At 49.9% G+C, this 24,927-nt stretch overlaps 1 protein-coding gene across 2 annotated transcripts in view; it reads left to right on the top strand.

The window, feature by feature from the left end:
- The window catches only part of PLCG2 (phospholipase C gamma 2), a 173,756-nt gene that overhangs the window by 127,382 nt on the left and 21,447 nt on the right, over positions 1-24,927 (top strand). For both annotated transcript variants that reach the window (XM_081216340.1, XM_081216341.1), the window contains 11 exons: positions 1,728-1,908; positions 3,379-3,450; positions 6,740-6,849; positions 9,566-9,662; positions 10,983-11,049; positions 12,698-12,855; positions 17,381-17,483; positions 18,987-19,196; positions 20,673-20,818; positions 21,745-21,859; positions 22,795-22,962. In XM_081216340.1, the coding sequence (XP_081072466.1) occupies positions 1,728-1,908; positions 3,379-3,450; positions 6,740-6,849; positions 9,566-9,662; positions 10,983-11,049; positions 12,698-12,855; positions 17,381-17,483; positions 18,987-19,196; positions 20,673-20,818; positions 21,745-21,859; positions 22,795-22,962 (1,427 nt within the window). The remainder of the gene's footprint in view (positions 1-1,727; positions 1,909-3,378; positions 3,451-6,739; positions 6,850-9,565; positions 9,663-10,982; positions 11,050-12,697; positions 12,856-17,380; positions 17,484-18,986; positions 19,197-20,672; positions 20,819-21,744; positions 21,860-22,794; positions 22,963-24,927) is intronic.

Here is a 24,927-nt window from a genome sequence, read left to right as displayed (position 1 = left end):
TTCTCCCCTTTTGATTGTTCTGTCTCCCAGGGAAGTTTTGGCTTGGCTGTTTATATTTTCCCAACCATTCATTTCTTTAGTTTCTTCTGGGTGCCAGACACATTGCAAAGGGCTTACCCTGGGTTACCTAACGGCCAGCGGTCCTGACACTCACCTTGAGACAGAAGCTGTGCATCCCCAGATCTGTGGATGATGAAACTGAGGCTCAGGGAGGTTACCTGGGGAAGGAGCCAGAACCTGACTGATGCTCTTAACCTCAGTACCCCAGAGCCTCCCTGCCCTGTAGAGCTTTTGTATAAAGTTTTAAAATTAATTTTTCACTACGTAAGTATATTAGCCTTATAAAAAATTAAGATACTGCAGTGAAAGCTAAAGCCCCCTGTGGTCTTTGCCATCTCAATCTTTGTTTTGGCAGAAAGCAGTTTTGTAACTGGTGACTCAAAAAATTTTTTTTTACATACATATGTATGTACCTGTGGAAAATATATAGTGCCACTCTGTTAGTGGTATTTTGTTCCATTAAAAAAATACAAATAGGATCATACTATAGTTTCATTCTGCAACTTGTTTTTTTTACTCAGCAGTATTTCTTTTCTTTTTTAAAATAAATATTTAATAAAATATCATTGCCTGTAGGCTACTGAAGAAGTAGTCTCCTAGCATTTTTTTTTTTTTAAGTAGGAGTTTTGGAAGAAATGGCTTAACGGGATTTTTTTTTTTTTTTTTGCGGTACGCGGGCCTCTTACCGTTGTGGCCCCTCCCGCTGCAGAGCACAGGCTCCGGACGCGCAGGCCCAGCGGCCATGGCTCACGGGCCCAGCCGCTCCATGGCCTGTGAGATCTTCCCGGACCGGGGCACGAACCCGTGTGCCCTACGTTGACAGGCGGACTCTCAACCACTGTGCCACCAGGGAAGCCCCGGGATGTATTTTTTAAAACAGTAAAAAATGTCTGTTAAGGTGCAGAATTTTTAAAAGATAAGTAGCTTGAGCATAGTAACTATTTCTGTTGCAGTTTTAAAGATGCTCTTGGGTGTAAAGTTAGGGTCAAACTTACTTTCCACAGATATTTCTCTTCTTAAGACTGAGGATTCTATTCTCTTTTGGATTTTCTTCTGCCTCTTGTTTCAAATAGGTGAGGAAATAAAAGATTTGTTTCCCCTTTTGGAAAAAAAAAAAAATTCCATTTGTGCACTAGTTGGGCCACTAAAGATAAGATGTAAGGATTTGGGCATCAAGTCCCAGAGTTCTCAAGTAGAGATGGGCTACTGTTTTCTACAAAGGATCAAAGGATAACTATTTTAGGCCTTGCAGGCCAGATGGTCTCTGTCGCCGCTGCTCCGTCAGCTCTGCCGTTGCAGAGTGAAAGCAGCCACAGGCAGGCAGTACATAAACCAGATGCACGTGGCTGTGCGTCAATAAAACTTTATTTACAAAAACAGGAGGGGGGGTGGATTTCATCTGTGGGCCATCGTTTGCTGGCCCTGATCTGGACACTGGGGTGTTGTGTAGTCAAGTCCTGTAGTTGGGGAGGAAGGGACGGACCAGAGGAGCCATAGCTGTTGAGTGACTGTGAAGTGTTTCTTCTGAGGTGCCGGTTCTTCTGTATGTGTTTTGCGAAGGCCGACGTCACTGTCTTCCATGCGGGGGCTGGCTGTGTGCTCTTCCTTCATTTGGTCCCCTCGGCTGTTTCTGATGGGTGGGTCAGCACCCTGTGGTCTCCCCCCAGGGCCAGGGGCAAGGTGAAGCACTGTCGCATTAGCCGGGACGGGCGGCACTTCGTGCTGGGCACCTCCGCCTACTTCGAGAGCCTCGTGGAGCTGGTCAGCTACTACGAGAAGCACGCACTCTACCGGAAGATGAAACTGCGCTACCCTGTGACCCCCGAGCTCCTGGAGCGCTACAATATGGTAGGTGGTTGTCTCACTCGAGATGGGGTGGAATATCTTGTCTGAGGTGACGATTCATCTGTTTGTTCGTTCAGCAAACCTTTCTTGAGCACTGACATGTGTCCCACACGGCTCTACGTCCAAAATTGCACAGCGTGGACAAAGACCTGCCCTTGGGCTCTTGCAATCTAGCGTAGGGGAGACAGACAACAAATGAAGTTTAAAAATATATACAGAGCATGCATCAGCTGGTGGGTGATAAGTGCTACGGAGAAAAACCACACTGAGCGGGTGGATAAGTGGATAGAGTGATGGGGAAGGGGCTGCACTTCTCAAGGGTGCTCAGGAAGATCTCGCTGACAAGGAGACGTGTGGGCAGACACAAGAGGAGGTGGAGGAGGGAGCCCGCAGCTATGAGGAAGAAAGAACAGCCAGTGCAAAGGTCCGGAGGTGAGAGCAGGCCTGAGGCACAGAACGGAAGCTGCTGTGGCTGGTGAGTGAGCCAGGGCGGGGGGCAGCACTAAATAAGGTTAGAACTGTGTGGAGTAGGGCCACTGTGAGACACGGGCTTTTAGTCTGAGCTGTTGGAGGGTTCTGAGCAGAGAAGACAGCCGATCTGATTACCGTGTCTCAGTTCCTATCAGACAGAGTCATTAACTTATTGAAAAGAGATTTACTGTGCACCAACCATGTGCCAGGAACTGTTCTAGATACTGGGAGTACGGTGGAACACCGTCGGCATTGGGAAATTTGGGCTCTAGAAAAGGGAGCTGGGTGACACACACACACTGGGCAGGGTGAGTTACAGTGAAGAAGAGAAAACAGGATGGTGTGCTAAGGGATGGGGCACTTCGTTAGATTGGGGCCACAGAGGTGGGAGCAGGCCTCCTGCAGAGGGTGAGAGGGGAGCCCAGGGAGCGGACTGGCTGAGAAGCTGTGCAGGAGACCAGTTCTGGGGGAGCCAGTGGGGGAGCAGGCGGGCACGAGACAGAAATGTGGCTGGTGGGGCTAAAGGCCAGTGAGAGGCAGAGGAAGGGCAGGAGGGACCTTCAGTGTGTGCTGGTGGAGGTTTACCCACCTCTCTATGAAACGAAGCCCTGGTTTGTGGCATCTGCCAATTTCTGTGGTGTAAATACTCCCACGGTGGCCAGCGTCAAGCTGCCCACGTTGAGTGGCGGTCAGGAAGAGTGGTGAGCTCGCTCCAGCACACCACTGGATCTCAGGGTGTGTGTTGTTTTCTTAGAAAGGAGCACAGTGCCTGGCACAGCGCAGGCCCACATGGGGGCCGCTCTCATTTTGGGGTAAAATTTCCAAGTTTTGGGGAGCTTAATAGCTTTTTACTGTCTCCACCCGCAAGGTGAGTAAATTGTGAGGTTTCAGCTCTTCTACTAGAGGGCAGGAAACCACAAGGATGCCTGGCATCCTTGTTCTAAGTAAGGGCTGTCCCGGGAGCTTGGATGGCTCCATTTATTGTTCTCTATTCTTTTTCAGGAAAGAGATATAAACTCCCTCTATGACGTCAGCAGGATGTATGTGGATCCCAGTGAAATCAATCCTTCCATGGTACAGTGCCGAACTTCCAATTCACGCTATTTCTTAGTCACTAGATTGACATGGGGTCCACCCCCCAGTTAAGAGGGTGAGGGAGCATTTTGGAAAACTTGGCCCCCCAAAATGTTTTTTTGAGAAGAAAATGATGATTGACAATACGACATCTAGTTTCAGGGAAGAGGTTAATAGAATTCCATCCAAACGTGACTGTGTTTTGCTAAAATTCTGAAGTTTGATGAACCACCTTTGGGCCACACAGCTTCTAATTAAAAGTCTTTTAAATGTTTCTTGCTAAGTGACTGAGCCTATGGTGTTCATAAATTCCATTTGGTTCAGTGACCTCTTTGCAGTGCATACGGTATCTTACATTCCCACCCCAGCTGCTGTGTAATTTCATGTAGGTGGGCCTGGATTTTACTGTTAGCCTGCAGCTCCTGGTTTCATCTCAAATTTAGTTTGAGCCTGCAGTGGAAGAACGGTGGTGAATTTTCTGTTTGGGGGGGTATCTGGTACACGATTAGTGTACAGTTCTCACTTAGGAAGGGGCCCTGCTGGTGGGCTCTTTAGAAATCCAGAGAGAAATTTGTTTAAACTTATAATCCTTGGCCAATGCAAATCCCTTTCAGCAAGAAGTGAAGTCTTGAAAAGTTGTGGGTGAATGGAACTGGGTGTGAAAGGCATTAGGGGACTTGGCTGAATAGCAAAAACTTTTATTAGAAGTGACAGATGCTTTGGGTATGAGAACGACATGGCCTCATGTCAGGGTTTGGTGGAGGCCACGGTAGACTGGGGACACACAGCCCATCTCAAGGGCAGCCGCCCCCCATTAGGAGTCGATGGCTGCCTTTCCAGAGATCAGGCTGGGTCTTCTGATTTCTCAAGACAAGCCAGTAATCTGGATGTTTGATGTGAAATCTCCCCATTATAAAATCCTGGCAACTAAACCAAGTTGTAGAGAAAGTCTTCCTACACTAAGTGAGCCAAGTAAAACATGATTGTATGCAGAATTTGATCGCAAGCTTCCAGACCATGGTGAGTGCTTCAAAATAAAATTATTATTATTATTACTGTGATTGAAAAAATGATGTAACAATTAAAAAAAAACACTTTGAAAGCAAGAAAAATAATCAGCCCTGGTCTCACCATCCTAATGCAGTAGCTGCATTTCTGGGTGTGCTGTCCGTTCTGGTCTTTGTCCACATGGAGTTGTATTTTATAGTCACCACCACCAGCACCTGCCATTTTTATTCTGCTTTGTTCACCTGCTGCTTGGCCACAGGTTGAGTTTCTCCACTGCTAAGCTACTTAATGACCATTTTTGTTTAACCTGGTAGGCCAAGACATTTAGATGAAGTACATGGACTGGAATTTTAACTTAAAAAGACAGTGTGTTTTATGCTGTAGAATATTCTGGGTAACTGCCCATTTGGCTGTGTCCCCATCAATGGCCATTTGGGTTGTTTCTAGGCTGTGCTCTTCTCATTAACACTAAACTGAACTTCCTCACCTGTGAGGCTTGGTATCTTTTGCTTTATGTCCTTTAAATGAGCTCTCAAAACTGGAGTGATTAGATCAGTAATAACAGCTAACACATACTGATGACCACATAGTGAGCATTGTTCTAAGCACATGATGGCTCATCAGTCCTCGTAACAGCCCCAGGCATTAGGGACCATTTTTGTGCCCATTGTACAGATGAGGAAACTGAGGTACATAGAGGTTGAATAATTACTGAGGAAGGTGGGGAGCTGGGATTTGGATGCTCCCTGGAGTGCACTCTTAGCCAGTTTGCTGTGCCACATGCCTGCTTCGTCATCCAGTGGTGGTTCGTTTCTCTAGTTCATGAGGGACCTGACATGAGGACCTCTCCTGCCATCGGTCAGGCTGGAGACTTGCTCCTGTGGAAGCCGTTATATGGCACCCCCCTCTGCCACTGGCTATACCTTCCTTGTGGCCTTGGAGTCTGGCAGTGACCTATAGAATTTCATGGGGAAAGATGTGGCTCTGGTCCTTAAGTCTGCCCTTGAAGCAGGATGCACAGGTAGAGCCTGCACTGTTTGCAGGTGGGGGAGTCAAGGGCGAAAGCTCTGGTTGGAGGTTCCTATGGCAAAGCTCGTAAAACCCACATTGCTTCTTATGGAACATCACGAACCATGGCAGTAACTCATATTAATGGGTTCTTTCTCTGCTCAGTCACTTACCAGTTGGTTGACTTTGGGCAAGGATACTTCTTTGTGTACCTCTGTGTACCTCTACTTCCTCATCTGTAAAACAGGATATACTCCTACTGCTTACCTACCTGTTAGGGTTGTTGTGAGGATTAAAGGAGACACTATAGATAAAAGGCCTAGAACAGGGCTTTGACTAAGAAATGCTAGCTATTGTCATTTTTATCCTTTCATGCATTATCTCATTTAATAGTCTCAATGACCCTGTGAAGTATGTAAAGTTTTAATTCCTGTTTCACAGACGGGGAAACTGAGGCTGAGAGAGCCTCAAGATTATATAGCTGGTAAGGAAGGGGCAAACCAAGGATTTTAACCCACGTGTCTGACTCCATAGCCCATGCTCTGAGGAGCGGTTTTATGGATTCCTTATAAAATCCCTATCCCCATTTCCTTGGGTTGGGGGAGGGGCAGCTGCTGATCTAAACAGGCTGGTGGTTTCTGAGGTTTTCCTGTTAGTGTTTGCTTGCTGTGTGTGTGGGTGTTCATTTTGTCATTGATTTATGCTTGCCAGGCAGCTGGCATTAAAGCAAATTCACTGAAGAGGAATTTTGTCCTAAGTTCTGTGTTGTTTCTGCCAGTGCACAGACCCCCTTTTGGTGAATTTCATGGAGAAGCACCTCAGTTACTCTTGGAAAATGTCAGCATCCTAGTTAGGGGATCACTGGCCTAGGTAAAAATGCTGGTGAGACTTGGGGACGTCCAGAAGCAGTGTTGAGCTTGAACTTCCGGGAGGACAGACTTCCGGGAGCACAGGCCCTGAGGACTTCAGAGGAGGAGGTTGTGGCTTAATGTGAAAGGCATGTCCTTTCCTTGTTGAGGAAATCGAGCAATACTGGCTCACTCTGAGGTGCCCTAGGCTCTGACTTAGGCCAGTTCCCATCCCCACTCCCTGGTATACGTCCTCGGGGCTGTGGCTCCCTGGCAATGCCAGTCCTTCACCAGCAGATGGCGCTGTAACCTTGGACTAAAGCCTCCCTCTCTTTTGAAAAGCACCAAATGTGCCAGAAAATGCAGCCGCCTCCTTCTGCTCACGTTGCCTGGCCTGACCTTTACCCTCTTGTTTTCCCTGAAAGCCTCAGAGAACCGTGAAAGCTCTGTATGACTACAAAGCCAAGCGAAGCGATGAGCTGAGCTTCTGCCGTGGCGCCCTCATCCACAATGTCTCCAAGGAGCCTGGGGGCTGGTAAGGCTGAGGGGAGCTCTGACCCCTTTATCTGCTGTTCTGGGCTGGCTTTGACCTTTTGTACTTTCTGTGGGAAGGTGACTGATGCATGCTCTATTCAGAAAAGTGGATAAATAACAATAACAATTATCATGTCCTTTATCATATCATCACATCATATTATGTATTATTTTAATTATAATAGCAGCTCCCATTTCTTGAGGTCTGTGTGCCAAGCACTATGCTAACTGCTTTCATACATTAACCAAATCCTTGTTACAACCCTGCAGAGTTAGGACTATGATTATCCCCACTTATAGATGCAGTGAATGAAGCTTTCCAAGGTCCAGCTACTAAACAGCACAAGCCTGTGCATTATTTTAAATTCAAATTCTTATGCTATTGCTTAGTGCCATGCGCTATGCAGTGGCCCCATCCTGGATTGAAGAGGTACATTTTTAGGCCAAAGGCACCTGGGTGTTTGAGGGTTGAGTTATCTCTTCCCCTTTTTCACCTGGGAATAAGAATTCTCTGCCCATCCATAGGTTCCCTAGGCAAGTGGGTTCCTAGGCAAGTGGGTTCATGGGATGATTCCTACCTTAGAGCCATAAGGATTTGTTCATAACCGTGAGCACTTGCAGAGACTCAAGTGCCTCACAAAACTGGCACCTCTTCCTCCTGCAAGATAGCTGGACCTGACTTAGAAATCTGAATAGCAGCCTGAATGGAGCACTGTCAAGCACTGTCTTAAGCACTTCATTTGAAATAATTCATTTAATGCACACAGTGATCCTGTAAGGTTGGTTCTGTTCTTACCTGCATTTTACAGATGACACTGAGGCACAGAGAAGTGCAGTAACTTGTCCAGGGTCACACAGCAGCCTGAGATTTGAAGCCAGGCCTTCTGACTCAAGAGGCCACACTTTTTACTTACTCATGTGCTAGATCTAGGTGTTCAGACTTTCTTTTTGTTTTTTTTTAATTTGGAGAACCCCCTCTTTCCAACCCATTTCTTACCTGGATCCCCAGAGATCTTGTCTCAAGATGAGTTAAGAGACTGGAATAAGTGCCTTTAGTGAGGGACTGAGGGTAAACCTTATGCCCAGCTGAGGTCCCCTCATTTCTTATTCTCTCCCTGGTGACAGTATTGCCACCTAGTGGGATGTCTGCCTCAGACCACATTTTTTTGCATCCTCCCAGACTAAAGGACCAAATAATTGTGGTTCAAACCAGGATGCGTTCTAGAGTGGAGGGAATGTGCTGTTGATACTACATCTGGACCACAGGTATAAACCATTCAGTTCTGGGCAAATGGTCCATACAGTCGCCCTGAATACAGCCAGACTTTGCTGGAGATAGGTCTGGAGAAATGAAGGTGAAAAGAGTGTGAAACAGGCTCACAACTGGCAATTCTGTGTTTCCACCAGGTCGTGGGACAGTCAGTGCTCTCTGCTTATTCAGGTTAACAAACATTTGTTAAGTGCCCCCGAGGATAGATTTGATTAAGACCGAGAAAGGTCTCACGTACAGGGGAAGACGGATGTATAACTGTTAAGCTAACTATAAGGCGCGGACTGGTTTGACAGCTGTGGGGACAGATGCCAAGGAGCACAGAGGAGGAGCACTCGGCCTAGGTGGCAGTTGGGGAAGGCTCCTTGGAAGAGGAAGGCCTCAGCTGAGTCTTAAATGGTTAGGGGCAAGCTGGCTATAAAGGGCACAGACCAAGGCATAGAAGTTACACAGCATGGCAGGGCCACAGGGGGAGGTGGCCACAGGTGGTGTGGAATGAATATCAGGTTCAAGTCACAGAGAGGTAGGAGTCGGGGTCCAGGAGCCCCTGGGGCTATAGCATTCCAGGCTCTGATTGCCAGGCTGAACAGTCTAGGCTTAATTTTGAATGCCTCGGGAGCTACTGGTATGGTGGGGTCAGAGGGGCATTCTGGAAGGAGCCCCCTGGCTGCAGAAAGTGGCCCACAAGAGGGGTTGGAGGAGGAGCCCTGCATGTCCAGGCACCGGACCTGGCAGCACATCTTGGAGGTGCCGCCAGTTTGGTTGAATCAAGACATGTACAAAAGTTGATTATGTCTCGTGTTATTAGTGTTGCTACAGAGGTGGGAAGGTCAGGGGTGGGGGGCACGATTTTAGCTGAGTAACAAGAACCAACACTGTTGGTCGCTTAATATGTACTAGGTGCTACTCAAAGCTTGTGGTGTATGTTAACTCATATAGTCCCAATAAAATCCTCTGAGGGAGGCACTGGGATGATCCCCACGTACAGATGGAGGGTCTGAGGCACAGAGCACCTCGTAGCTGGTGGTGGAACGGGGTTTGATTCCAGGCCGTCTGGCTCCAGAACCTTCCTTATCCCACCCCGTCTCTAAATTCACAGCCCTCCCTGAAAGGGGGCTGGGCCTCCGCTAGAGCTGAGCTTTCGTCTTGTATGGCATCTGACGTCCACTTAAAGCACTGAAACTTTTGACTTTTGGTGGCTTTGACCAAACACTAGGATCATGGTAAGGGGAGGACGTGACCCCCCAGCACTCACTGCTGATAAAAAAAAAAAAAAAAGCCGAGGATCCGTTTGATACGCTCCGCTGTCACAGATAACGACCCCCTCCTCCGGACACTCAGTCACTTGCCACCTTCCCCCTCCCCCATCGGCTGGGAGCTAGTGAGCAGTGATGATCATTAACACCGCTCGGCCAAGGCCCTCTGATCCCTCTGTGTTTCCGTATAGGTGGAAAGGAGACTACGGAACCAGAATCCAGCAGTACTTCCCGTCCAATTACGTTGAAGACATTTCAACAGCTGACGCGGAGGGGCTGGAAAAGCAGGTGAGTCTCCATCGTTCATCACAGGGAGGGACCCGCTGATCCTGCTCTGGGGGGTCCATTGAGCCAGCTCCACGTTTTGTATGCGTTGTCCTGTGTTCCCCAAGGAGCTCCTGAACAGGGACAGCAGAGTGACGGGGAAATTGGGACTGTCCCCCGAGTTGTGGGTGACGGTCACTGTGACAAGACAAGTCAGGTTTAAATCAGGCTGCGCTGGGCTGGAAGGCTTTGCATATGCAGGATTCCCTCTGCAGTGAAAACGGCCACGGCCATGTCCTTTGCTTAAAGCGGCTTGCGAATACAACATTTCGTTTGGCCAGCCTGACATTCAGAATGTGCTTGGTGTAAGCAGGCTGGCCCAAGGGAAAGGTGAGTCGAGGCCCTCCTGGTGACATTGCAAACCTGGTTTCTGTTCCCCTCTGCCTCTTGCGCAGAAGGCTCGAAGAGCAGCTACTTTCAGTGTAACAGCAGTGCTCCAAGGCTGGAATCTTAGACTTCCTTCTGAGAGACTCGGGGCACTTTAGGAAGGCTGCATGGAGGAAGAGGCCTTTGAGTGTTAAAAGTTAGTTAGAGTTCAGCAGCCAGAGACCAGCAGAAGGGAACTGCAGGTGGGAGGTACAGCCTAAGCAAAGGTGTGGTAGTGGAAACAGTTTTGTTCATTGCGCTCGGCCTGAGGCAGAGACGTGAACGCCCCCGGCTCCCCAGCTGTGTCCATCCCGCGTTGCCCTTTACCCTCACGGTCGGCATTAGCCTGGGGGAGGGGTGGTGTAGTACACGTGATGGGCAGATACACAGCTCTTCCAGCTTTCCCGAGACCAGGAAACTCCCCACCTCACCTGACCCCTGGTTCAAATGTGCGCGAGAGGAAGAGCTGGAAGACTGAGCAGTGCCCAGAAAGCCCTGAGGCCAGACTGCAGAGCTTAGGTGTTGCTCCCATAGGACACGGGGAGCCACAGAGGTTCTTGAGCTGGGCTTGGAAAGGAGGCCAGTCCCACTTCCTGATAATGTCAGAAGAAAGGGTCTAGGGTGTCTCTGAAACCAGATCCGTGGAAATGCTTCGAGACCTGCTCTGGAATTCACAAGGTGCCTTTTTACAGATTGGAAAATGAAACACTGAACCTGCCAGCACCTGCTCGCTGCTGGGTCCCCATCAGCAACACGCTTCGTTATTTAGCTCTCTCCCCGTGGACGTAGCCTGTAATGAAAATGCATTTTAAACAGTTCCACAGGCAGTGCCTTTGCTAAACGGTGTGCTTTGGAAACTGGTTACCTTTTCATTATTCCCTTTAAGACGAATGTGAGTTATGTCTTGTTTCTTCACAGATCATTGAAGACAATCCCTTAGGGTCTCTTTGCAGAGGAATACTGGATCTCAACACCTATAATGTTGGTATGTGCACACATGGTCTCAGCCCAGATTCCCACCCAAATTTCCCCCCAGCCTGGCCTCAGGACCGCTCCAGACAGGGAGTCAGCTGTCTTGGGTCCTTCTAGCTTCGACTTGGATGCTGAAGCTGAGTATTGGGCCAAGCTGGTCAATGACTGTCATCTTACATCTTGATTGCTATGCTTTTAACGTCCGTACAGCGCTATCATCTGGTGTTATTATATACCCAGGTGCGTATATATTAAGTGCTGGACTAATGTTGGCTGTTATTCCCAGCATCACCGTCCTCATTGCAGGGGTCTGCCTGGGTCTCCCATGCTTTTCTAGGAGGACCTGAGCTGTTGGCTGGGCTGCAGTGGAGCACAGAGTTGGGGGTGTCTGGTTCTCAGCCCAGCTCCGCCTCTCAGTTGCTGCGAGACCCTGGGCCTGTTATTTTCCCTCTCGGAGCTGCAGTTTCCTGGCAGCTCAGCTGGGCGTCAGGAAACCTGGCCTCCCCCTCAGAGTCTGGTGCATGAGGGAGCCCACAGCCTCAACCGTGGTGGCAGGGGTGTGACTTGCATGGTGCTTCCTGGGCCTTTTAAGTGAGCATATAGCAGCTTCCAGACGAAGGAGCTGAAGGCAGTGAGGAGAGACTTTCTGGGCAAGAAGTCAGAGCGCCTTTCTTCTCTGAGCAGCCTGTGTCTCAGTAGCTGGCCTCCATGCCCCTTGCAGTCTGTCAGTCCACTAGCCTAGGCAGGTGGGCAAAGGATTCTTGGTTCCAGTTCCAGTTCACAGATGAGAAAACCAAGCCCCATAGTGACCACAGAAGCTGCCTGGGCTTCCACTGCACGTCATCAGACAAGCTGCATCTGGGGCACTGGGGGCTCGTGCCCTCCCTGCTGTCGCCCTTTGTGTCATCCTGCCGTGAACTTGCACAGGCACGTGGCTCAGGGTGATGAGGAGGGAGCTTGGAGTCAGGTCTGACTTGAGCCTCAGCTTTGCCACTACCAGCTCGGTGACCGTCCATGGCTCACTCTGCCTCAACAAGTCTCTGTTTCCCCTCCTGTAAAATGGGCAGAACAGGAGTAGCACCCCAAAAGGCTGTGATTAGACTTAAATAAGATACAGAGCAGTGCCTGGCACGTGAGAGCCCAGAGATCGTTGTTGATGATATCATTTGGCCGATAATTTCTCCTCTCGTAGCCTTCATTTTCTCTTTCCAGAAAATACTTGCCCTGTAGAGAGAACCTATTCCATGCCTAGCTGCTCACGGCTGCTGGCGGTCCGTGGCTTAAGCTGATCACTGCGGTCTCTGCCTCCATCTTCAATGGCCCGCTGATGCCCCTGTGTCTCTGCCTCAACTTTCCTCTCCTTTCTCGGATGAAGGACACTGGTTCCTAGATTTAGGGTCTACCCAAAATGCCGGGACGATCTCATCCTGAGGTCCTTCCACACATCTGCACAGACCCCATTTCCAAATAAGGTCACGTTCACAGGAACTGCACATTAAGACATGGACCGCTACCTGATACAAGGTAGACGTCCCAGTCAGCGCTGACTGACGATGATGGTTGGGTTGGGGTCATAAGAGAAGTGGCCTGGGGAAGTGGAAATCTGGTCTTCTTTGGCTTTCAAACAGGCTGATGACGCCTTTTGTTATCCTTTCCCAAAGTAAAAGCCCCACACGGGAAGAACCAGAAGCCTTTCGTCCTTATCTTGGAGCCCAAGAAGCAGGGTGACCCTCCGGTGGAGTTTGCCACAGACAAGGTGGAGGAGCTGTTTGAGTGGTTCCAGAGCATCCGGGAGATCACCTGGAAGATCGACACCAAGGTAAGCCTTTTGCTCACCTGGGCTCAGGTGGGCCTGGTATTCTCAGACTTGTGGTACTCTGCTGAGGTGGGGTGGGTCTGGGCTGCCAGAGGAGCAGGCCCAGTGGCCCCACAGAGTTCAGGGGGCAGAGAGGGGGTGTTCAGACAACATGACACTGTGGAGAGGAAATGGGTATTGGAGGTCCACCTGCGGAGCTGGGTCTGGTTTGAACCTTTGAAGACTCACGGTATGTGCAGGCCCCCTTGATGTTTGGGGCCTGTTGGGCCCTGTGTGTCTTAACAGGAAAGTTTGCCTTCCTCATTTGGAACGTTTTCTTGTTTCTAAATACTGTTCAAAGCAGCCTGGATCCTTCCAGTGCACGTTCACTGAGCTCACGTCTCTGGACTGGAAAGGGCCCTGGGAATACTGTAATCAACAAGACACAGCCCTTTCCTTCCAGAAGTTTGTATCCTTGTTGGGGGGGGACTTCCAGTCTAGATGGGAATGAGCTTTTGAGGGTTTATCCTCAATGGAGCATTAGGGTTTGTCTGGAGGTCTTTTGAAAAGGGCGAGGTTCTAGGTAAGAACAGGAGGTATAGAACTAAGGCAACTGGAGTTTGCATCCTGGCAGGGTTGGACCCTGGGCAGGTAACCACACCTCTCTGGGCCTCAGTTTCCTTGTCAGTAAAATGAGGAGCCAGATGCCCAACTCACAAGATGAAAGGAGATGATGCATAGAAAGTGCTGGCCCAGAGCCTGACACACGGCAAGGGCTCAGGTCACCACAGGATTTAATCGTCACGTTGTCTTCATGCCAGGGAGACATGGGGAAGTGTTGCTGTGTCTTGGATGATGGAGCAAGCTGCTGTCTTCTTTCCTGGGGCCACGGAACTGGGAAGAAATTCTAGGGTTTCCCATGTACTCAGTTGCTTCTATGGCCAATGTTGACCCAAAGGACTGATTTTAAGGCTTTCTCAGGACCTCTTGGATGCCTCTGCCCTCTGGTTATAATTGATGAGTCTCCCTCCTCCAGTGTACTTGGCTTGATTTTTTCTTCCCCCTGGGGAGGACTTTGCAACTTGGCCAGTCTGTGGGCTCCAGAGGCCCCTTGACTCATCCTTTCGACACCCTGGAGTAAAGTCCTCTTCTTTAGAAGACTTTGTGCACAGAGCTGTTCAGATGGGCACCCTCCCTGGCAGGGCCTGCTGTCTTTCCCCCATCCCAGAATCTAGTCAGAGGCCCTACATATGGGTCCTTATTCTTTGCAAGACCTGTCATGTCATCACATCAGTCACTTGGGATGAACCACGAGCTTGTGGCCAACAAGGCTGTTCCCACTTCCCCCGTGGGGCCACCTCATCTGCCCTTGGTGCCTGCAACGCAGTACAGCTCCGAGGCACAGGGGGTTGCCACTGTCCTGGGGTTCATTTGAAAGATAATTTCCTCCTTTCTTCTTCTAGGTATGTTTTCATTGTCAGTTGAGTGGTTGTCATCATGATCTGTATGGCACCATTTGCCAGCACATGACTGTCCTGAGCATATTCTAGTATTTGGGATTCTAGGCCCGTGTACTTGAGAACGGAGAAAAACACTAGTGAGGAGGAAGCCTTTAGCCCCCGTCCCCTGTAGACTTTATTCTCAGGCACTCAAGCCCCATCTGAGTGTGGGGCTCAGAGGGAAGTGGCATGGCGATGACACCCTCGGCCTGGTGCTTCCTGGCTCTCTCCCTTTCTCTTAATGGAGGAAAATGTGACTTCACTTGAAGGTTGTCCTCTTCATTCCCCGGCACATGACGGTTTCTGAAACCAAGCCTAGCTCTTGAAGGCTGCTGTTCTCTGCCTTGGATCGACATTCCTTTCTGGTTAGCTTTTACATCTGCTTAGTCTTATCACATTTCACGTGAATGTTAAAAAACAAAACAAAACAGGAGTCAGCAGAACTGACAAAGGTTCCACTCTGAACACAACCAGCTGCAGGGCTTGCCGGTGTGGGAACAAGCAAGGTGGATCCATCCTGCCGCTGGGAAAGCAGCACGAGGTGTGATCTCAGCTCACTGCCAGGAGCTCCTCACCGAGGCCCTAGGAACCTGCTCAGGGCTTGGTAATTTTACATCATCTCTGGCTTCTTTCAGTCAAATGGCAGAAGGCCAGTCACTAAGATTCATCTAGTCAGTGAGTTTCCAAAGCCTGACCAATGAAGTGTGTTGTGATGTCAAACTCTGAGATGGCCTGTGGGCAAAGTCTGTGGGTCTGGAGAGTAACTGTTCTACAAGTTTGCAGTAGCAACTGGTATTTCATCTTGAACTGATACTGTTTTCTGCTGAGGTTGAGGAAAAAACGGATGCCCCATAACCCATCATGGCTCTGTGCTTGGTGAGGCCAGAGGTCCACACTCTGACACAGCTGTGGCTTGGCTCAATCCACCCTTACTTCAGGCGGGCATACTGTCATCAGAAGCGAGCTGTGTGGTTGCTAGGGTTTCCTCTCCCCAAATAACCTGCGGGGAAACGTGTGTACTAAGAGGATAAAGCCAAACTGACATAAGGATTAGTAAAGAACACCTGAGGTTTGAGCTTAGATCGTGCTTCAGTCTCCCTGACAGCATCGGGCCGTAGACTATCTGGCTGACACCTTCTTTGTCTCTTGCTCCGTGCCCATCCCACCCACACCAGCCCTTTGAGCCTTGCTGCTACAGCTTGCTTTGTGCCCAGGAACATTCAGGGAGTGTGGGAAGGGCTGGTGAAAGCTGGGTGTGCTTCGATGAGCTAGGGCAGATTTCACGTTCAGACCTTCCCTGGTGACGTGGCTGCTGCCGGAGCTCATGTAAAAAGCTTGTTTGCTGGTCATTGCCAGGGTCTACTTGGGCCCCAGGAGTTTTGCCAGCAGTCATGAGTTGGAGGCATTCTTACAGAAGAAATCGGGTGCCCGCACCTGTTTGTTTAAAAAGTGGATGCTCTTGTCCTTGGCCCGGAAAGGCATTTCTGGGGCAATCCGTGTCGCACCCCTTGTTTGCCACATGATTGGCGAGGGCAGAGGCCTCCTTCTTTAATTATCTCAATAGCTCCAGGAGGTTAGGTATTCAAGTTAGCCTCATCGTACAGTTGAGGAAACTGAGGCACAGAGAGGCTAGGTGACTTGCTTGCCCTGTCGGCAGAGCCAGCAAATCGGGCCAGCTTTCAAACCCGCCTCTGAGTCCAGTCCCCACAGTTGTAACCACTGTGATGCTCCTGTCACCAAACCACCACCTGTCACCAGAAGACTCACCGCCTACAGGGTCCTGCTCCCAAGGGACGTGTCTCAGTGTGGACACTGGTCCAGACACGCGTGTTGAAAGGCACCAACATAGGATAGTCGGACGAGAGACAGTGCAAGGCCAAGACCGGGTGAGGCAGTGGGCATTCTGGAAGGCTTGCGGGATGCAGCATCTCTTTCCCAGTCCTGGATGGAGTTATCCAGGAAGGCGTCCTGGGGAAGGAGTGATCTGGGCGGGGTCCAGAAGGAAAAGGGATCCGATGGACCTGCAGAGGAGGGAGGAGGATGGGGGCGGCAGGATGAGGGGCCAGGACGTCGTTGCTGTGCTTCAGAGGGACCCGGGATGGGAACCTGGCGGCCTTTCAGACAGGCCTCCTCCCGTACCTGGTGGCTGAGGGTGTAGGGGGGGCGAAGCAGAGTGGTAACACAGGTGAGGCCGATTGCTTAAGCACCTGGTCTCGGCCTGCTGTGGAGCCCGGGGGAAGCTACTCCACCTCTGTGTGTGCTGTAATGTCGTGGAAGAGTGGAGATAAATTCTACCTCTCAGGAGTGTGTGGGCTTAGGTATGATATCCATCAAGCACTTCGTGTGCACTGCCTGAAGCTAAGCAGCCTCCCAGATGGTGGATGTTATCATCTGCGAACGATATTCTCTTTAGTGTTCCCCCGCTTGGCCAGTGGGGGGAAGGGTCAGAAGTTGGTGAGGCCAGAGAGGGTTGTCTGGTTTGGAGTGGAGTGAGAGCCCATCCTTACCTGGAGATGGATTTGACCGTGGGTCCTCCGAGGGCGAGTGGCTCCCAAGTCCTTGGTGTGTGGCCCGGGCCGTGGAGAGTCCTTTGCACAGAGAGGTGCACGTTGCAGGGAGGTGGGGTGTAGGGGACAGCGAGTGAGCATGAGGAGGCCATGGCCTAGAGAGGTCCTGGGCTTGGAGAACTAGAATCTGATGAACTGTAACAGCGTGGTTTCATGAGCAGGGTTAGGGCAGCGGGCCGAGAGCAGAGGGTTGAGAGAGGGGTGGTGACAAAGAAGAGCCCTCGCTCCCCTGTATTCTCAAGAGTTGTGGTCAGAGACTGAGCTAGACACCGATCCTGGGTGGAGGCAGCTTGGTGGAGAATTTCCAAAGTAAGAGGACGGGCAGGGGAAAGGAGAACTTTTCACCGCATTTAAGATGTGAGCCTGTGTGAGGGCCAAAGAGAAGAGGGGACCCAGGGGAGGGAGACGCCTGCCAGGGGCTGGGAGGATGGGATTTTGCAGGTGCCGGCTTGAGGGCTGAAACTCAAGATTGGCTCCGCACAGGAGAACAACATGAAGTACTGGGAGAAGAACCAGTCCATCGCCATCGAGCTCTCGGACCTGGTCGTCTACTGCAAACCGACCAGCAAGACCAAGGACAACCTAGGTACCGTCTCCCATCACTCTGCCCCCCAGCCTCGGTGAAAACTCTTGATTCCATTTGAGTATGGCGTTGTGAAAACCCTTCCTACTCGTCTTACCTGTGCTAAGTGGGAACCTCCCCTTCAGTTTGTCCTCAGGGCGAGGGTGCTGGTGAAACAGGCCCTTCTGGTATCTTCGGAAGGCAAACCCTCTTAAAGGGTGGATTAGTTTTTCTACTGCTGTAACAAGTTACTACGAACTTGGTGGCTGAAACAACATGTATTTATTCTCTCACAGTCGTGGAGGCCGAGGTCCAAAATCAGTATCACCGAGCTGAAATCAAGGTGTCAGCAGGGCCCCACTCCCTCCAGAGGAGGATCTGTTCCTTGCCTCTTGCAGCTCTGATGGTTGCTGGCATTCCTTGGCTTGTGGCCATGTCACTCCAATCTCTACCTTTGTGGTCATATTGCCTTCTCTTCTACGTAGTCAAATCCCCCTCTACCTCTCAATTGTAAGGACTTTGTGGTTTCATTTAGGGCCAGATAATCTCCCCCTTTCAAGCCCTTCAGTTTAATCAATCTGCAAAGTCCCTTTGCTATATAAGGAACATAGTCACAGGTTCCAGAGGCCAGGACCTAAGGGGCCATGATTTGGCCTGCTGCAGAAGGATGCAAAAATGGATCTCCTACCAAATCCTCCAAAGTCGCAAGTTCTTTCATCTAATAATGGTCCTGTTCATATTTTCTTCCTCCTTTTGAGCAACTCCTGTCTCTGATCTCAGGAATCTGTAATTCCAAGGCAGAGGACCAGAGAAGCAGTACTAAACCTCAGCATTAATGGTCCCTGGGAGGCTGGTCCCTGCGTACCTCCACCCGCAGGGAGAGATGTCATAGCTCTGAAGCAGACGGGGCCCCGCTCAGCGTGTTAAGAGCCCTCCTACCACAGCTGGATGTGAAGCAGCAGAGCTTCATCCAAGCAAAGAATTGTTTGCGTTTCCCCCCCGCCTCCTCCCGCCTCCTCCCGTTCGTTGTCCCCTCACCCACGCAGGCGTCCCCTCTCCTGTCACGTCCCTTCCTGCTAGCATTCAGTTCTCCCTCCACCAAGACTCATCTTGCGCCTGCAACACCTTTGATGAGGAAGCCAGATCCAATGTCCACACCTTCCACTCCTCAGATCTCCTCCTCCCTGCTGATCCCATTTCCCCCGCCCCTTTCTGTACCTGCACTGCTTTTGTGGTTCCTTGTACAAGGCTGCTGGTAGTTCTAAACAAAAAGTAAATTACAGTAATCCTAGACTAAAAGGCTGTGGGAACACTGGGATCCCTGTTAATATCTGGGACCCACCCCCCCCCCCCGAGGCGAAGAGCCCAAAGCAGAACCAATTATGGCAGTATCGTCATAACCACTTGAATGTCTCATCCGGGAGAGATTCCTGGTTTCATTTTACGACCTGCACATCCTGCCAGTACATGAGGCGTTAAGAAAATGTGCGAGACACAGAATAAGTGCGACTCCCTCTGTTTGTGCAGAAAACCCCGACTTCCGAGAAATCCGCTCCTTCGTGGAGACAAAGGCTGACAGCATCGTCAGACAGAAACCCAATGATCTCTTGAAATACAATCAAAAGGGCCTGACCCGCGTTTACCCCAAGGGACAGCGGGTGGACTCCTCCAACTACGACCCCTTCCGCCTCTGGCTGTGTGGCTCCCAGATGGTGGCGCTCAATTTCCAGACTCCAGGTAAAAGGGGGCTGATGGTGGCCAATAAATCTGAGATGACGGAGCATTATTCCAGGCACAGTCTGCTGGGGCCACCGGTGTGATGTGGTGGCCAGAGCGCGCAGTTTGTCTTAGGAATTGTCAGAGTTCGGCCAGCACGCTAGCGCGAGGCCCATCCCCTCGAACAGAGTGATGAAGGGGACCGCTGGGCATGCCAGGTGCTTGTGTGAGGGGCTCCGTGATGGCAAGTGACAGACGCGGAGTCAGTCCGGTTTACGAGAGAAAGGAAGTGCATCCACACACGTAATTTAAAAGTCTAGGAATTGAGCTTCAGGCAAATGGATTCAGGTGTTCGGTGGCTGTCTTCGGGTCCCCTCTCCGGTCCCATCCTTCTCTGAGGGCTTGCTGCTCAGGCTGTCTTCTGGAGATAATCATATGCTGGGGAAAACCAACATGCACAACTTCTTTATGTAAAGGGTGGCATTAATCATGGTGCTTTGCACTTTGGTGGTTATTTAAGCCTCTTTGGAGGACCTGTTTATCAGGAGTCTCCTTTGTATTTTTGTGCCTGCATAGGATTCCACTGAGCAGAACCATAAGGTCTTCAACTGATCCCCTGCTGAGGCACGTTTAGGTTATTTCCCTTCATTTGCTATTACAGACGGCACTGCCCCCTGTAATCTTACGTGAGCCTCACTTCAGATATGGGAGCACATCTGTGGGGCAGAATTCTCAGAAGTGCAGGGTGGCTCAAACAGCTTTGATCAACTTGGCCCTGAGGAAAACCACTGAACACCTGTATCCAGGAGTGTCTGAGGGAAGACACTTAGCCACCCTGCCCTCCATGGGAACTGCAGGCAGGAGTGCAAGCAGGCGAGACGTTTACACCCTTTTTGGCAAAAGTTCACCAACTTAGTTTTAGCAAAACTTTTCAGTCTTCGATAGGTGAAAACTGATGTTACACTGTAGTCACAGCTTCCCTTACTGGTAACTTCTCTTTTTATGAGTAACATTAACCAGGTTTTCATGTACTTAAGAAGCATTTGTGTTTTCTTTTCTGCAGACTTTATTCATGCTTCTTACCCAGTTTTTCTAAGGGGGTTTAGGTATTCACAGCACACATTTATCAGATTTCTTAATAGGTTAAATTTATATAGAGATATTTACCTGTCAGTTGAGTTAAATTGATTTTTCTATAGCACATCAACTTTTATGGAAATTTTGTTCTATGTGGCAATTTTTAGCTTTGAATACATTCTGGATTTTGTATCTTACTTGGAAAGGTGTCCCTACTCTTGAGATTTTTTTAATCCCATATTTTCTTCCTGCAACACTGGTTTTTAATGGATTTTTTTAAACCCATATTTTTGAGTCTGATACCTGTTTTAACAGCTGCCTCAAATTATTTTCAGAAAAAGGTATAAATCATCCCCTACCCAGCACCTTGGGGCCCCTCTTCTTGCCTCACTTTCATCAGCAGTTATCTTTCCTCCCCAGATAAGTACCTGCAGATGAATCACGCCCTGTTTTCCCTCAATGGGCGGACTGGCTACGTCCTGCAGCCCGAGAGCATGAGGGCGGAGAAGTATGACCCCATGCCGCCCGAGTCCCAGAGGAAGATCCTGATGACTCTGACGGTCAAGGTAAGGCCCAGGCCTCCTTCCTCATGCAGGGGGCCGGGGCTGTGCAGCGTGGGGATGGCCCAGCCCACTGCCTAGCGACACCGGTCACCTGGTTTAAACCGTCAACACCCAGACACGGTTCAGGATCTTAATTGCAGTGCCTGCCACGGTCATTGCAGGGGAAGAGGGGAGGGCATCTTCCCAGGTCCAGCTTGGTCACCTCCCCTTGTTTGCGGGGGCGAGCTATGAATCTGTCTCTGGCTGGGTTCACCAGGGTCCCTGTGAGGTCAGCGTCTGGTCAGAAAAAAGGGGGAATCAAACATGTGAGAAGTGGCTCTCTGGTCTTTGTGGAGGAGAGAGCTTGTCCCCACCGTGGCCACTTTGAGGGGTGAAAGCTTTTCTAAACTGGTCCAACTTTCAGAGAAGGTGTTGTCTCTTTGTTAGAGTTTTTGTTTTCTCCTGTTTGGGAAATGATGCAAGGTAGGGAAATGAACTGCATTTCTCATAAGATTAAGGAAGAGAAACTGAAGCATATGTATAAATAACCAAAGTTCTTAAAAATTAAAAAAAAAGGCCTGTTACAAAAAGAATTCCACATTCTCCCCCATCCTTTCCTGGGAGGGGCTGGGAAATTGACTGACTGAACTCCATCTCTGTAGGTGCCTACTTGGGCCTGGGCATATGCATTTCTGTGCACAGGTGAGGTCCACCTGTTGAGTCTCTTGGCACTGGGGCTCCCATCCCAGCTCATCCTTAGCAGCTGTGGGAATCCTCCCTGACTCTCCACCCCTATTTCCTCATCCACAAAAGGGAAGCAGTAGGGGTGTCCACTGTAGGAGGGTCTAGTACTTCACCAGTGAAGAAATGAGAACCCACCCACGTGGAACTTGTTGGCTCTGCCCAGGATGGAGCCGGGAGAGTTCCAATACTTGCTTTTGGTGTCCTAGGTTCTGGGGGCTCGTCATCTCCCCAAACCTGGACGAAGTATTGCATGTCCCTTTGTGGAGGTGGAAATATGCGGAGCCGAATATGACAACAACAAGTTCAAAACAACAGTTGTGAGTAAGTTGCTGGGTCCTTTCTTCAATTAAACTTCAGGCAAGTTGAATCACAGGTTGGGGATGCCAGTCATCGGGTATTTGGTAACACACTGGTGTCCAGGTCCTTTCCTTCATCCCCCTTGCCTGCTATGGGCAGCTCAGAGAGGGGAAACAAAGGGCCACGTGATGAAGGAGTTGGACATGGACCCACTGCTGTGTTTCTCAGCCTGTAACTCACACTGGGAGGCCCCAGCAAGGCTGCAGCTCCCCCTCACTCTGGGGTGTCCCCCCTCTGTGCATCAGCCCTCACCTGCTTACCTACTGACTCCAGGGCTAAGAGAGGATGTGGCTGACCTGACCCAAAAGGCTGCAGCCCAACCTGGGTGATCTTAACTCACAGAGGGCAGGGAAGCCCAGAGAATGCTTGTTCTGCCATTTGAAGCCTGGAAAAAACTGAACTGGGGGCCTTTTAAGGCTTGGGACCACTGCCCCTAGTAGAAGGTAGTCCGATGAACAGCTCACGTGCTGACCAGTGAAACTGGCCTTTGTGGAGGGTGAAAGTTAACTGTTTACCTTACTCCTTGAGGCTGGTTCTCCCCTGGCAACTCCAGACCCCACTATCTCTTCAGAGCGCCTAACACACCTCCCCCATCAGACGAGGGATGTGGCTCCCATGTCTCCTTTTCTCTCATCCAAACCTACCTGTTCCTGCACTGTTGTCCACCCCCCAATCCCAGGGGGTTGAGGTGGGAGATCTATAAGGGGTGGTGGTCGCCTCCCCCGCTGCTTACTGAGGGCCAGGCCCGCGATGCCATTGGAAAATATTTCTTAGATCCTGGCCTAGATGTGTATTTACACCGTTGCTACGGAGATTCAAAGCCAACGGATGTAGAGATGGTGTAACCAACAGGGGGCAGGACGAATGGGGCCTCTAAGTGAGCTTGGATCTCCTTCCAGATGACAACGGCCTAAACCCTGTTTGGGCTCCAACACAGGAGAAGGTGACGTTTGAAATTTACGACCCAAACCTCGCGTTTCTACGCTTTGTGGTTTACGAGGAAGATATGTTCAGCGATCCCAACTTTCTCGCGCACGCCACTTTCCCCATTAAAGGAATCAAATCAGGTAAGACCCGTTTTAATGATAATGTTTGGCTTGGATTGGCATCCTTTTGGGTCTGGGCTGCTGGCTTTGAAAAGAATGAAAAAAGCCTTTTTCCTGGCTTTTATTAAATCGTGGGTAGGTTGGACAGCTGACCTCGTGGGAGTTCCCGTGAGCTGGGACAGGGACCGCGGAAAGTAGCAGGATGGGATGCTGGGCTGGTCACAGTGGGGCTTCTGCATCCAAAACTGGATTATTAGTTGACGGTCTACCTGGCACTGTAGTTTGATTTCGTTTTGGAAGGTTAGAAGCTGTTGGCCTCTCCTCAGGCAGGTTCAGGGGCTGGTAAGGTGCTCCCAGGGAAGGAAGAGACCCGGAACTACAGTCTTAGGCCTGCTTTTCCCCGCGTCACCCTGGGCAAGTCACCTGGGCTGTCCGAGCATCACCTTCCTCTTCTATGAGGTTGGGATGGTTGACTCACTTCTTCTTCTTGTGATTCCTTCCCATGCTGAGCAAAACACGAAACCCCTTCATGCTTTGAGAAGGGCCCTGTATTTCTGAGAGACCCCAGTCATAGATCCTTCTAAATTCTTCATGAGGTCACTGTTCCCCTATTTTCCAAGGATCATTTTTCGAGAGCAAAAGATCACTTTCATTTCAGTGATTTGTATACAAAGATAGTCTTTTCTCTTGATGTTGTTTGGAAACCTTGGGTCCTGTTTCCTATTTAAAAAAATTTTTTTTCTAAACTTGGAACATACCAGATAGTCCCTAAATTTATATCATATACACTTAATCATTTCTACAACTAGACATGTGTGTGAGGGTGCTCCAGTTAGAAAATGCAGGTTTCCTAAATGCAGGCCCATCTCAGGGTGTTCTCGTTCAGCCAGTCTGGGTGGGCCCAGGAATCTGCACGTTTAGCCAGCTCCTCAGAGGGCACTCGGAGAAAACCGAGACCTAGGCTGCCCCTCCTATCGAGGAAACAAAGTCCTAAGTGAATGAGTAGATTAAACAGGAACTTGAGAAATATTTAACTTGTCTGATTAGAAGTACCATCTTCCTGATTTAATAACAGCAGTGAACACTCATTTGGAAGTCCAAGAGGCCTGATGTTTGCCAGCCCTCTTGGTTAACTTGCCCTCACTGGAAACTAAACCCAGCAATTTAGCCGTAGGACTTTACTCTGCAATTTGCCTCCTTTACATTAGCCCAATAAGTAAGGCTTAGGACAGATTTCTTTTTGTGATAACTGTGCCCACCCCCCTTCCTAACCCACCTCCTGTGGACTCATCCTGCACAGAGCAGGGGCTCTGCTGTTTCCCCCTCCTTAACGGGTCCTGAGGAGGGATGTGAACCGTAGCCCCTTCCAAAGGCTTAGAGAGAGGTCAGCTGAGGAACCCTCTTGACCAGCCACCTAACAGTGTCCCATCGAATCATCTAGAAAATGCTATGGCTTAGCTTGGAGAGATTTAAAAAACAAAGAACATCTCAAGGATGATACAAAATGTGACCCTTCCCCCAGCTGTGAGATGCTCCCAGTAAGACCTTCTCTCTCTGTCCCGCTGCTGGCACTGCCTCGTACATCCATATTCATGAAGGCGTGACACAGAATAACAATACCTTTGTGCATAAGGCATCGAACTCGAAAATAAACTCTGCCCATTGTCATTAGAGATGCACTTAAGCTTTTAAGCCAGCTGGAGCTCGGGAAGGAAGGAAAGCAGCCTTTATTGTGCTTCGTGCCTTAAACTCTTTCTCTTTTAATCCTCACAGCCGTCCTGTGAAAGGGGTTTTATCATCTCCGCTTTTTAAATATAAGCACTTTGGGCCTAGAGATGTTAATTAACTAGGTCAAGGTCACGCACCTTTCGGACCAGAGCTGGGATTCAAACCCCATGTTCTTCCCTACTCTGCAGGCCACCCTCAGGGCCTCCCCTACTCCTATAATAAGCCAAAAATACTGAAGCTACGTCAAAAGATGTCCCT

This window comes from Mesoplodon bidens, assembly GCF_964165515.1.
Source record: "Mesoplodon bidens genome assembly, chromosome: 18".
Lineage (NCBI taxonomy): Eukaryota > Metazoa > Chordata > Mammalia > Artiodactyla > Ziphiidae > Mesoplodon > Mesoplodon bidens.
Note: the sequence above shows the minus strand (reverse complement) of the source record. Positions and strands in the feature narration are given on the sequence as shown.